The sequence below is a fragment of the Rhinopithecus roxellana genome, chromosome 15, assembly GCF_007565055.1.
Source record: "Rhinopithecus roxellana isolate Shanxi Qingling chromosome 15, ASM756505v1, whole genome shotgun sequence".
NCBI classification, from domain to species: Eukaryota; Metazoa; Chordata; class Mammalia; order Primates; family Cercopithecidae; genus Rhinopithecus; species Rhinopithecus roxellana.
In genome coordinates, this window is record NC_044563.1 from 48,378,232 (window position 1) to 48,393,424 (window position 15,193).

Here is a 15,193-nt window from a genome sequence, read left to right on the forward strand (position 1 = left end):
TAGATGCTGTCTTCAGCTCTTTCTTGTTGTCATGGCAGCAGATGTGACATTTCTTTGATGGGCAAAGAAAGAAGAAGAAAACCACACTTGGTCCTCAGTGTGGAAAAATCTAAAATAGAACAGATTTTTAGAAAAATCTGTTCCCCAGATCTTGCTAGTTTTGCATACATAGTAGTTATACTCTAAGGAAATTCTTAGAATGAAATCAAAGGGGAATACACAGACAGGTAGTGAAATCTGCTTCTCTGGGAAAGTCATATGCTGTATGTGTGTGGTGGTGATTTTTGAAAATGGGATATACAGCAGGATGTGTACAATACAGGAGTGGTGGCAAATGTTCACCTTTTAAAGATGACAGCTAGTTTCTAAGGTCTTGTTCATCATTTTGATTCTGATTCCTCCTCCTTCATGCTGCCACTCATACATATTACAGTGCATTGGCCTTAACAAATGCTTAGCAAATGCTTTTTAGTGAGGGCAGCATGATACAGAAAGCAAGAATTGTAATTCAGAGATAAGTGCCATGATGAGGTAAGCTCGGCATTATATGGAAGCAGAAAGATTTGTTGTGCTGTTTATATGACTTTTATCTAGCCATACCCATACATATGCATACATTTTTTAATTTACTGCATTTTATGCATGTATTCAGGTGATTGCATTAACCTCTTCATCCAGTTGCAGTGGTGGTCCAATATTTCATTGAGTAGAGGGATCACCTACTCAATGGGTGGACATTTGTTACTGTTTTTTCCCATTACGAAAGAAACAGTTCTACAGGCTGATACATCTGAGATGATTTGTTTACAGTACAAAATGCTTCATTTAGAAGGATAGCCATATTTCTCTTTATTATTTTACTTTTTTAGTAATTTTAAAAATTTGATTGTAATACGAGGGGAAAAAATCTCAATTAGGTAGTAAACTGCCTTTCTCATATTCTATTATCACCTTCTAACATCTGATGGTCTCCAAGAAAGGAAGCAGATCTGTTTTGAGGATCTATAGGCTGCCCCTGTAACCTCCAAGAAGAAGCAAGAGCTGACTTTAGTGTGTTGCCCAAGCAGTGAGAGTGTGGACTGTGATCCAGGGAATCATCCCTGGAGTTGATACCACGTGATGATGGGTTCTCAGAGCAAGAGTGAACATTTGAAACCACAACTCCTAAATCTGTGCTGACAGAGATTCCTAACAGTGTCCTCTTTTGTCCTTTCCTCCAGAGCCATGTTTGACTACGACAAGAGCAAGGACAGTGGGCTTCCAAGTCAAGGACTTAGTTTTAAATATGGAGATATTCTCCACGTTATCAATGCCTCTGATGATGAGTGGTGGCAAGCCAGGAGAGTCATGCTGGAGGGGGACAGTGAGGAGATGGGGGTCATCCCCAGCAAACGGAGGTAAGAATGCCTTTTGTAGCAGAATATTTGCTTTTCAGCTATCCAGGGAGTGGAGATGAGGGAAGAAGAAGGTGGGAGAAATTGTTCACAAAATTAAATTTATTTAAATGGGATAGTCAATCTGCAGGAAAATTGTCAGTGGTGACAGGTGACATGAATTAAAAATCCTCTTTCTCCTATATTAGGGTTTTACCAAAATTGGTGACTGTGACAAGAAATAAAGGAAAAAAGAGAATCAGCTTACACTGTGTTCCTAAAACTTTTACCAGCGTGTGCATGTGCAAACTTGTGCCTATCAGCTTATATGCTGACTTACAAATTCAGCCCATTTATTTCCAGAGTTTCAACATTTACCAATGAATTTTATAGCAAGGTCAAGTTGAAGGCAAATGAAGTAGGCAATTTACTAGGCTAAGGTCCTTGCTATGTAATATCTCCAAATATTGGTGGAAAAAAATGGAAAACCTTCATCTCAAATTCAGATGCTTGGGATATGAGCTGTCAAACATCTGGTGAGGTCTAAGTACTGACTGGGTTTGCAATTTTTTTTTCTTTTTTTTTACTGTTTTCTTTACTCTTGTTCCCCACCTCACAACTTCCAATAGCTACCCAGATATTTAGTTCTGTGTAAGTGTTTCCTAAATCAAGAGTATCATGCTTTCTCTTCCAAGCGTTTCTTCAGCTCTGCTTTTGAAAAGCAGAAATGTGCTTCAGAACAGCCAAGTCCTTAATCTGTCCCAGCGGATCCATCACCAGACAGGAACTTTCCTTCTCACAAATGTCCCTTTGGCACCAAGATGTCCAAGAAACAGAAATTGGCTCTATCCCAGAGACTAGATATAGTACAAAATCAGTCAGGAATGATGCTTAATAAAAGCAGGCACTAACTTTTCTCAAGCTGCAGATTTCTCAAAGGGCTTTGATCCTCATCTCCAAACACCCAAAATGCCTGTGTAAAATATTCCCAGTGAAGCTGGGTCTTTAAGTGCTACTACACATCAAGTGATTGGGCTAGTACAAACCACAGTGGGAAGATGGGACTTAAACCTCAGAATAACTCTGTGGGATATTTGTGCTCCCGAGACAGCTGATATTTTCTTCTCTCTGCCTGTGGTCGTACAGCCTGGGGAAGAATGGGACATGGAAAAATAGGGCTCAGTGGTCCTCAGCTGTTCTCTTACCTTTAGCCAGGAGGAGTCACAGTGAAGGAGCTGAAATTCCAGGGAGCCTCTCCCTCCCCTATGCCAGTGCCTATAGCTCTCCCACCAGCAGAATTCTCTGGGTTTCTTTAAGCCTCTTGGCTCCTGGATAATTGCTTGACATTGCTTTGCCAGGGCATTCTGACTGTAGAATGGCTGTGTGTGTTTTCCGAAAGGTTATATGTTTAAACATTGACTCAGCACTGGCTTGTTTATATTCTGGGTCTCTCCATTTCCATTTACTTCAAATAAAAGAAAGTCAAGACAAAGTGCCTTTTGGTTTGCTTTGATTTAATTATTTTGAGCTGTCTGAAGAGCTGTTCTCTAGAAGAAGGAGCCATCTTGTTGAATTATGGCCCCAAAGATAGTAATGAGGTGGATGAAGGAAAGCTATGTAGGAATAGATGTCAACTCATTTTAAAGAAATCCTTTCATTAGTTGGAGCTGCCTAAAGATGGCATGGACTATCTGGGAAGATAGAAAAGGAATTCAAACTTTGGATACAGGAGTTGAACTATACAATTTTCTGGTTCTTTCCAGCCCTGAGGTTCTATGATTCTAACCAATCTTATCAAGTCATTTGTTTGTTCAATTAGCGCATCATTTTTCTCCAGAAGAACATTCTCAATGCTATTCCTCCTGAAATAATTTTCCACCTGCTGGTAATCATTCTTGAATTAGCTATTTCTCTCTTATTTTGGAAGAGAACCATCTTAACAACCAGAGTATAGCTGACCTGGAAAATAAGTTTAATTAGTGACTGCAATGTTGATGTTTATTTACATTCTACTTTTTATGAAGGGTACAGTAGCTCCACCTCATATATATAATATATATTATATAATATATATTTATATAATTTATAGCTGTAAATAAATTTCTGCCAAATTTTCTTTTTAGGATTTTAATTATTTTCAAAATAGTTACTTTTATTGCTTTAAGTATTTGTAAAAGTAATACCTTTTATTGTAGAAAGGTGGGAACATCTAGAAAAACATAAAGAAAATAAAAATCACTTATAATTCTACCCCACAAAGAGTACTCATGTACTTATTGTAATGCAATTTAAAACCTACATTTATTAGGTTGATGTTATTTTTCAATCATTAATTTCTTTCTAGCCTGTTTCCTGAGTATAATTTACCTAGTAGCACTCATCTGGAAATTTTTTAAATCTCATAATGGATAATATCAGTGTTTGACTTTATGCCATTTACAAAAGTGTTTCTCTATTGATAATGTCATTTAATCATCCCAAATGAAACCATGAGATGAAAAGTATGAATATTATCACCTTCCCCCTCCTCTTTTCTGAAGATGGTGAATAAATTTTATTTAACAAAACATTCCTATTGCACACTAGACACTGTTGTAAGCCCTTCACAATTATTAATTTATTTAAACCTCATTAGAACCCTATGAGTAAGTTGCTATTATTATCCTTATTTTACAAATGAGGAGGTTGAGGCACAGAGAGGTTCATTAATGTGCCTGAAATTGCCCGTGTAGTAAGTGGTAGAACTGAAATTTGAATCCAGGCTGCAGAATTGCACTTAAGACATATGCAATCTTGCCCCACAAAGGTACAAAAATAGGAGCTGGCAAAATTCAATTCAGCAAGCATTGCTTGGGCAGCATCTGAGTGCCACGTACTGGAGCCCATCACTTGTGGCTCCACTGCCTGGAGCCCATCACTTGTGGGACCAACATGTAACTGTGGCACAGCTACTCTGTGATTAGGGCAATGCGAGCTATCTTGTAAAGGCCAGGAAAGTGAAACAGCAGCAGACAGAGAGTGAATTCCATCTGATAACAGCACTGATTATGTATTGCACCAGTTGTTTTCGAATATGTGATTTCAACTTAATCTTCACAAAAACCTCATAAGGAAACTGAGGATCAGAGAAGTCAAGTAACTTACCCAAAAATATACAGCCAGCCACTGACCAAACACCAGTCTCTTTGATAACAAAGCCAGATGGCTTTACACTACACCAGGAACACTACCCTAGGAGCATATGCCAAGTAAGGAAATAGAAAGTCAGGCAATTTAAGTAGCCTGCCAAAATTACAGTGGCAGCAGGGGGCTAAGCCTGGAATCAAACACATGCCTTTCTGATGTCTCTATGAGCAATTGCAAAGGTTTGGGGCTCTTCTTGGCCCTTCAGCGCTCAAGTCTGGTGGCCCACATTTCAGGGTCTCTTAAGAGGGAAAATTGGAAGTCCATGTCTTGCTCCCACCTGGCATAAAGGGACTGACTTTGGCAGTGAGCACCTGAAATAGGGTACCTGTATTACTTCCTTTTTACAGGTAAGGAAATTGGGACCAGTAATGAGAAGTGACGTCATGGGCAGCATTATCATAATCATCTTAGTAGCAGCCTATTGTATAGTGAGTTCTTACTATAGATCAGACATTGTGCTAAACAATTTTCTTATATTATCTCATTTAGCATTCATTATAAATTTTTGAAGTCTGCGCTACTATTCTAATTGTATCAACACAAAATCTGAAATTCTAAGAGGTTGAGGACCACCCTAAGTTATAGACCTGGTAAGTGGAAGAGGCAGAATTCAAACCCAGACTTGTGTGACTTTAAAATCTGGACTCTTAGCATAGAATCACTTTTCTGAGATTACATAGTGTAAGAGGTGAAGCTGGATTTTGTTTCATGGTCTTTCTCCTGTTTTTTTTTTTTTTTTTTTTTTTTTTTTTTGAGACGGAGTACAATACAATCCCAGCTCACTGCAACCTCCACCTCCTGGGTTCAAGCTATTCTTCTGCCTCATCCTTCTGAGTAGCTGGGATTACAGGCACCCGCCACCATACCCAGCTAATTTTTGTACTTTTAGGAGAGACGAGATTTCACCATATTGACCAGGCTGGTCTCAAACTCTTGACCTCTGGTGATCCGCCCACCTCAGCCTCCCAAAATGCTGGAATTACAGGCATAAGCCACTGCTCCCAGCTGTCCCATGGTCTCTTAAGCCAAGTGTCTATTCATTGTTCCCCAGTGATGGGTCACTTGGGCTCTCAGATGGCACCTTATGGCTGGCATTACATAAGAGTTTGCTCACCTAGCCTTCCCAGCAAGCCTGTGGACACTAATGTGAGTGACATTCTAATTCTCCCTCCAACAGGGCCTGTGGAGCACAGGGAAAGGAACTCCCAGGAACAAATGATGTTTCCACTGTCCAGTGCTCCAAGCCTGACCCAATTATGGGTTTGGCCAGAACCTAAAAATACCAGATGGGAGAGAGGGAGAGGGAGACAGTTGGGCTTATTAAAGCATGGCCATTTGGTGCTCTCTGGAGATATGAAATGTCAGAATCGATTGCTCAAATTTTGCCATTCCATTTATGTTTTCAGTATTTTGGTCAGTGATGAGACTTGGACAGGGAGGATTATTTCTGCTCAAACGATCTAATTAATTGCTTGAGTCTAAGTGTGAGTGGGGAAGTAAGGCAGTTGTCCTCATTGAGATTTGATCTGTCTCTTCAGGTGGTCCACAATTTCTTTAGGTGAAAGCCTTTGGACCTTAATATTTATTAGCCAAAGAAGTCTTACTCAGTAAAACAATAAGAGAAAATGATGCTAAACTTTTACCTAGATTGTTACCAAGAAAGTAAGTTGTGAAATGGTGAATCACTTTTTATGGGAAAAACTGGTTGTTCAGCAATTCACTTAAACTCCCTGGCCTAATGGTTTTCGCAATTAGGTAAAGAACTAGTAGTCCCCTTGAGAGTTCATTTATTTATTCATTCAACAAAGCCTCATTAAGCAACTACTACGTACCCAGCTCATGTCAGACCCTGGATTATAGATATTATAGGTGAAATCCTTAGCACAGTTTCTAACACTTAGTGTACATTCCAATAATAGCTGCTTTCCATTTTTCAAAATTTGAGCTTTTGTTGCCAGAAAAAAAAAAATACGTCACATTATTTAGAGCCCTATTTTCCAGACTTAAGTCTCATTTCAGCAGCAAACCATTCACATGCATCCCAGAAAGAGCTAGAAGAGAGGAAAGGGCTGAGGCAGATGAGGAAGATAAGCCACAGACATAGCCTCCCTCTTAAGGAAAGAGGTTTGCAGAGAACCCCAAGGCAGTAATGCAAGCCTCTGTGATGGGAATGCACTACTAGGGTTGCTGGTGTGCTGAGGAGACGGATCAACTCAAATAGGGATTTAACTAAGCAGACTTCTGTGTTTAAAGTAAATTTATTCTGAATTTTGAGGTCAACCTCTTGTGGTATGCTACTAACTCAATGATTGTATGCTTAAATTTGGTTGGGGCTTATTTAATAATTAATAATATTCATAGCATTCAGAACATTAGGGAGATGGGGATGCAAGGGTACGTTGGTTATCATTTGTAAAAACCTCAGCCCAGACTTCAAAGGATATGTATGTGCCTTCAAACTGTGGAAGCTGCATCCAAAAATCTCACGTTTATTGAGAATTTGGATCATCCAGGTTTGGGAGGTACCTGAATGCAGTCTCCCAAATTGAGTGGCTATAGACAGACACTGAAGTTAGCTGTTGGAGAATGTATGTTTAGGCTGTGTTTCTACCACTTTCTGATCTGGCAAGCTTCAAGTCTCAGTTTCTTCAGTTATAAAATGAGATTGATAATACCTAAATCATTAGGTTGTTGTGGGGACCAAATGAGATGATGTAAATGCAAAGGAACTTTATTAATAATTATACAGTACAACTCCACTTATTAAGGAAACTTTCAACCTAAATGGGAAGCAAAGCTTTTCAACTTCCTTCATGAATGACCCGGAAGTATATGACCTCCGTATGGCTTCAATTTTTTTTTTTTTTTACTTTCTCTATTACCTATTTGAAGATGAATAATAAACTATAGCAAATGGTAGGTGAGTGTATGTGTGTGTGTGCATTTGTGTGTGTCTGTGTGTGCATGTCTGGCTGACTTAATATTCTTTGCAACCTTTTTAAGATTTAAGGGATGAACCACTAAAATCTTCCTAATAGAGACATTTCTCAAGAAAATTGAAAAGGATAAACATGGAAATGGAGTTGAGCTGTAGGGTAGGGGACAATACTAGAATGCTCTGTCTAAGCAGTTCTGAGAGTTGAATACTGAGTTCCCCCTAACATTATGTATGTTTGGAACCTGTATGAGTTCTGTGGGTTTATGCAGAATTTATTTGCACACCCTGATCAAATAACCATGTATTCTCTGCATACTACAGTCATTTTGGCATCACTGAATGATGCCAAAGCATTGACTTTAGCCCAGTTAATGCAAAGAAGCCAGAATAAAGTTAGGGCCCTAACAACAGTTTTAGAAGAATACAAAGAGACGAATGTAAATTACATTTGCACTCGGATTAAAATCGAGAAAAGGTAATGAAGTGATGAAGCTCAAAGGAGGCATTTTACCAGTGAGCATTTTCCACTTGGCAGCTTATCTTATCTAAAATCTATCTTGCTTTCTCCCCAACGGTTGTGCATCTGGTGCAAGTAGAAACTCTTGGTGGAACACATTGTTTTACTTCTTATTTATTTATTTATTTATATTTATTTCTGGGGGAGACAAAGTCTCGCTCTGTCGCCCAGGCTAGAGTGCAATGACATGATCTAGGCTCACTGCAGCCTCCACCTCCCAGGTTCAAGTGACTCTCCTGCCTCAGCCTCCCACATAGCTGGGATTACAGGTGTCCGCCAACACACCTGGCTAATTTTTTTTTTTTTTTTTGTATTTTTAGTGGAGACAGGGTTTCACCATGTTGGCCAGGCTGGTCTCGAACTCCTGACCTCAGGTGATCCACACCTGCCTCAGCTTCCCAATGTGCTGGGATTACAGGCGTGAGCCACCGCACCCGGCCTCACATTGTTTTAACATATGACGTTAGATTTGAAAAATTTTGTTCAGCTGTTTCCACTCAGATATTCTACTCTCACACTGAAATAAATACGTTCTGCAATTCCATTCTGTAACTATAGAAACCCTGATCTTCACTGTGTTTCAGCTGGGAACACAAAAGAGCTCTCAGTTAGAAAGGAGTATGCTGTTAATTATTGATCTATGAATAGCTTAGACTTTATAAACCATTAAGTTTCTGTACGTTCAGGTTTTTTCTTTCTCTTTTCCCCCCACATCTTTGAATTTAAAGCTAGAAATATTTAAACAAGAAGTCATGTTAAAACAATGCAATGAATATTATTTTTGCTGGACAATTATTTATTGAGGACTTGCTATAAAACACCATCGAGTGATAAGTGGGCTTGCACCTTAAGGTACATACAACCCTGTATATGCAGTGCAAATGTAAGTAAACACAAGGAAATCAAGATGTAATGCTGACATGGAGACTGTTCCAGTCAGAAAGGAGCAATCATGTCTAACTGGAGGGGCTCAGAAGAATCAGGGAAATATTTAGATTATTTTCCTCTTTTTCAACCCTGGCCTTCAAACAGGAAAGAGTCCAACCAATTTTATTTTCCTAATATTTCTCAAGCCTTTCCCTCTTCTCCACCCCACTATCATTTCTCATTATTTCTTGCCTGGACTATGGCAACAGCTTTTAAATAGGCCCCCAACCTCCTCCTGCTCCTTCCCTCCTTCAGTCTATCTTCCACCTTGACCAAGGTTGTTTATTTAAAAACTGATCTGATTTTATCACTTTGCTGCTTCATATCCTCTAAGAACTTATGATGATTCCCAAGGAAAAAACTCAAGTATGGATACCCTTTAAAAGGAGTCTGTCACCTCGCTAGCCTCACTGCCCCATCCTATATATCCCCTATGTACCCTGTACTGGAATCTTTCTGCAATCTTGTAGCTCATTCATATCTTCAGGTTGAGGCACGTGTTGTTCCTGCTGTGAAAAATCCCCCTGAAATGTCCCTACTGACAAACTTTCTAATCCTTCAGTCTCAGATAAATTGACATTTCCTCCAAGAAGCCCACCCTAATGCTTTCTAGTCTTTCTTTGCACCCTCCCAGTAAGATATGTGCTCCCACATTGATATCAGCCATCTTGTTCTACAGCATTTTCTGTGTTTGTTTACACCACTGTTCTTGCCAAAAGAACATTGCTAAGAATTCATTGCAGTCATGCTTTTAGAATATTTTTTCTTTGTTCCCCAACTCCTTGCTTGATGCATGGTAGGCAGTGATTAAGTGTTTAATGAATAAATGAAGTAGCAGGAAAACAATGAATCTGCAGAGATGACAGAAGGACATTGGGGAAAAGGAAAGTTCAAGATTATATATAACATGTTTGGTTAAAAATTGAAGGTAAATACACTAGTGTTCTTAAGGGGAAGAGAAGGAAAAACAAAGAAGAAAAGGGGAGGAGAGAAAAGGAGAGGGGAGGAAACGCTTGTTTAGTCTCCAATATAGGTGTTCATCTTTGTGGACTGAGATTTCTTGAAACAGATTTTGATTTAATTATTTAAGCATTTAAAAAACAAATATTATTTTTTCTACCTCTCTGTTGCTTACAAATACCATGACGTGACTCTCAGTATATGTATTGGAGTAATTTCAAGGGATGTGTTAGAAACTTAGAGACTTTGTACCAAAATTTTTTATATGGAACAAAGGAAGAGAAATATTTTAGAACACATTTTATTTGAGCTGCAAGGATTGGAGGAAAAAATGTTCTTCACTTAATAAGGAACTTAGTCATAAATGCTTTGTCATGTGACAGACTCTTTATTCTCAATTTGCTTTAGGGTGGAAAGAAAGGAACGTGCCCGATTGAAGACAGTGAAGTTTAATGCCAAACCTGGAGTGATTGATTCGAAAGGGGTAGGTACAAAATGATGGAAACATCAAGTTCTCTCAGTTGCCATGGATTTAACTATAATTAACACATTTAGGCTTTCAGTGGCAAACAAATTATGAAGCTACCAGACAGTAGAGCACTGTTATAAGTATATTGCTGAAGTTAATAATATCATTTCTGATGAAATAGATTTATGGTAAAGATATTTAAACACTGGGAGTAAAGCTGCAAGTGGTTAGCAGAAGCAATGTGTTGATGAAGGTGATGTAATGACTACAATGAAGAAGAACAAGATAGTTTAGGTGGTTTTTGTTTCTTTAAGTTTTTTCCTTTTAAATTAATGTGCTAAAAGGATGGATTTTATAAAAAGTATCTGCTCATCAGAAAAAATATCTAGTCTGATTCACATTATGGAGCTAAGACAGTAGTCATAGAAACATGGATTATCTAATGAATACATGGATTGTTGTGACAGACATAGAAGAGAATTAATAACTAAAATTTAGCCATCAAAATTAGAATATTTAATCACATATACATATGTAATCTTTTTAAAATAATAGCTTTGTAAGATAAAATTTGCATACAATGTAATTCACCCACTTAAAAAATACAATCCAGTGGTTTTTAGTGTATTTAGAATTATGCAACCATCACCACAATCAATTTTAGAGCATTTCATCACTCCATAAAGAAAACCTATAGGCATTGACAGTCACCTCCCATTTCCCCATCCTCCCACCCCAACCCACTCCAACATAGGCAACCACTAATCTACTTTTTGTCCCTATGGATTTTCTTATCCTGACTATTTTATATAAGTGAAATTATACACCATGTGGTCTTTTGTGGCTTTTTTTTTTTTTTTTACTTACATTATGTTTTCAAGATGCATTTGTGTTGTAGAATGTGTAAGTACTTCATTTCTTCTTATTGCCAAATAATATTCCATTGTATGGATATGCCACATTTAATCTGTTCATTTATCAGTTGATGGATATTTCTATTGTTTCCAATTTGTAGTTGTTATGGATAATGCTGCTATGAAAATTTGTGTACAAACTTTTCTGTGACATGTTTTTATTTCCATTGGCTATATGCCTAGGAGTGAGATTGTTGGGTCATATAGTAACTCTATGCTTAACATTTTGAGGAACTGACAGGCTGTTTTCCAAAGTGGTTGCACCATTTTACATTTCCACAACAATGTATGAGGGTCCCAATTTCTCCACATCCTTGTTATTATATGTCTGATTATAGCCATCTTAGTTGGTATGAAGTGTTATCTCATTGGGGTTTTGATTTCGTTTCCTTAATGACTGCTGATATTGAGCATATTTTCATGTGCTTATTGGCTATTTGTATATATTATTTGGAGAAATGTTTATTGAGATCCTTTGCCCATTTTTAAATTGGGTTGTCTTGTTATCATTGAGTTGTAGAAGTTCTTTATATAGTTGGGTTATTAATCCTTAATGAGATACATGCTTTACAATATTTTCTCCCACTCTATGGGTTGTCTTTTCATTTTCTTGATAGTGTTCTTAGTACACAAAAGGATCTAATTTTGGTGAAGTCCAATGTGTGTATTTTTTCTTTTGTTATTTTTGCTTTTGGTGTCATATCTAAGAAACCATTGCCTAATGAAAGTCATAAAGATTTATATCATATTTTCTTCAATGAGTTTTATAATTTTAGCTCTTACATTTAGGTGTTTGATCCATGTTGAGTTAGTATTTGTACGTTGTATGAGTTAGGGTTCTGATTTCATTCTTTTGCATATGAATTGTCTTCTTAATTTCATTTTTGGATTCTTCATTGCAAATGTACAGAAATATGATTATTTATATACATATATCAATCTTATATCCTGCAACCTTGCTAAAGCCACAGTTTTTTAGTGAATTCCTCAGGGTTCTCTATATACAACATATACGTGCAAAAAGAGAGTGTTTTGCTTCTTTCCTTCAAATATGGATGCCTTTTTTCCTTGCTTAATTGCACCATCTAGAACCTTCAGTATAATGTTAGAAATGGCAAGAGCAGACATTTTTGTCTTGTTCCTGACATTAACAGAACTGCATTCGATCTTTCACCATGAATTATGATGTTAGCTGTGGCTTGTACACCCTTTTAAATCGATTCTTTGAAGAGATAATACTAGTATCTTATTGCTGTGTTGTAAAATAACTTCCCCCATCTTCTCTCTTCCTATTTTCCTTTTCTTCATATCCTTTTCTTTGCTTTTCTATCCTAACAATTGTAGCTTGTGAATATCATACAGAATCACAAATTATGGTCAATTGCTGTCACCATGAAAAACAAGAAAAAGAAAAGCTATCATTTCTCGGGGATTTTGAGGCCCGAATTATAGCACTGCCCTTTCTATTTCTAAGTAGAAGAATCATAAGGGAGCCCAGTCATTGACATAATAATTTACCCTCCTGTAAAATATTCAAGTGAAATGAAAATTTATTGAAACATAGGATGTCATTATAAATAGAAGTGAGGGTATGTGACATTATGACATAAAGTCCTTTCAAACAAATACTACTTGTATACAAGAGGTAGAATTTCTTTCCAGGATTCCTAGTGAGAAATTAAGGATAGACCTCCTATTTGTTTGAGATAGATAGATGATAGATAGATAGATAGATAGATAGATAGATAGATAGATAGATAGATGATAGATAGATAGGTAGATAGATAGATAGATAGATAGATAGATAGATAGATAGATAGACAGAGTTGGATGCATGTGAGAGGATTTTTATTGAATACTTACCATGTGCCGGAAACAGGACTAGAACTTCAGAAAGACACAAAGTCTAACATAGGCCCTTTTCCCCAAGGAGGCCAGATGTCTTCTCAGTAAGGCTGAAACCTATATGATGTGCTTTTTAATCATACATGTTAAACACCATTAGGTATTTGCCAAAGAATAGATTGTAAATTATTAGAACTTGGCTATTGAAAGAAAGGAGTAATCATCTGGGAAGGGAAGCCCTGAATGGAAAATCAGGAGGGTCAATAACCTGGGTTCTGGTTTCAGCTCACTACTAAGTCACTATTGTTCTTTGGCCCTTATTTCCAAAATAAAACCTTTAAACTACGTCAGGGATGTCAAACAAGTTTCATCTCCTAAGTACACTAATGGATTGATAGTTTATATCTAGAGTATTGTTTTGAAAAAGGATTCTGAGGCCATATATGATCTTAGAAGGAAAAGAGAGTGCCATGATTGAATCATCTCTAGCACAACATTGGAAATTATTCTCTATTTGCAGTTGCTGGATTCGATGATTTTTTTAGGGTGTCTTACATTAGTAACTCTCCGTGAGATTTGCTCATGCACTAATGGGTAATAAATCAAAGTTTTCCAAATCCCTATTTGAAAATACATCAATAAAAAGACTTGTCCAGAAGTAGAAAGCAAAGGACTACTAACACGAGATAAAATGCACTGAGGAAAGGAGAGAACAACTATGTGGAGAGTTGGGAAAGCTCGGTCAGGAGATGCCACTCACTTTGAATTAAAGGCAAGAACTACAGTAATAAGTCATTGATGCAGAAGCCTCATTCTCTGGGACCTTGGGATAAATTCAGCATAAAGTGAAGAGGAAAATTGTCTGGAATGATAAGGATAATAGGATGTTTTAAATAACCTTATCATTAGCTGGCATTTTCAGAGCATTGTGAAACGTCCTGAGGAGCCCAGAGTGAAAGCCAAGGTTACTCCCCTGGAGGAGCTTAGATTAAATTAGTGTCTGTGAAAGCAGGCTGTGACAAGAGCCTTATTAGTAGTATGTACACGAGCTATAAGAATTTAAATTAATAGTCACAGGAATGACCAGAGAGCACTTTATAGATGAACTTGGACTTTAATGTGACTGTCAGTGCTTGAGTTACTTTTCCAGAACTCTTCATTGATTGCAATAACATTGAATGCTGCAAAACACCAGGCACTATGTTAGGTATCTTCTATTGTGGCCAAAAAAAAAAAAAAAAAAAAAAAAAAAAAATATATATATATATATATATATATGTATATATATATATATGATCTTTCATCGCAACAGGCTCAAAAAGAGAAATATAAGCAGCCAAGCAATGATAATACAGCATCACTAATGTTTTCCATACATTTAGGGAATCAACAGTCTTTATTTTAAAAATCAGGAGGCTGAGCCTCAGGAAGATTAACTAGCTTGCCTAAGATCACACAGTTAGTAGGTGCAAGCATCCGGTTGAGATCATTTTGACAACAGAAGCCTGCCCTTTCCATTACTCCACACTATACCTGATTTTCTTGAAGCCAGAGGAAGTACAGCATTACAAATATGCCTTAGGTAAAAGAGAAGGCTTCAAAGAGGCAATATTTGAACGAGATCTTAGATTTTCAGTAGGAGTTTGCCACATACATAGGAAAAAGCATGAACATGATAGTGGAAATTGCAGACATGTTAGACTAGGGTTAAGCAAGTCAAGGACAGCAGTGTGCAAAGGTTGTGATGGGAGTTGTAGCAAATAGGGTTGACAAAGGTCAGAAAGGCCAGAAAGCTTGTATGGAAGGCCTGGCTATGAGGTTAGAAGCTTACTGGATTTTGAAAGTATACATGAAGAATCTGAGGTTCTTCATTTGAAAGTGCTCATCTGCTACAAATGAAATACCCAGGATTTCTATCCGCTCTGTGTGCCTTTACAAAATCTGTGTCTACACATGCAAAGAAAAGTGGGCTATTGTGTCAGTAGCCTAGATAAATCAAACCTATGCAGACCCCTAAACTTCAAACAGCCATCTATTTGGATAGGTCTCCCTAAGACCTATCTC

At 37.5% G+C, this 15,193-nt stretch overlaps 1 protein-coding gene across 10 annotated transcripts in view; it reads left to right on the plus strand.

Annotated features, from left to right (window-relative positions):
- DLG2 (discs large MAGUK scaffold protein 2) overlaps positions 1–15,193 on the plus strand; it is a 2,272,173-nt gene that overhangs the window by 2,186,978 nt on the left and 70,002 nt on the right. For all 10 annotated transcript variants that reach the window (XM_030918836.1, XM_030918835.1, XM_030918840.1 and 7 more), the window contains 2 exons: positions 1,221–1,397; positions 10,310–10,385. In XM_030918836.1, coding sequence (XP_030774696.1) covers positions 1,221–1,397; positions 10,310–10,385 — 253 coding nt within the window. The remainder of the gene's footprint in view (positions 1–1,220; positions 1,398–10,309; positions 10,386–15,193) is intronic.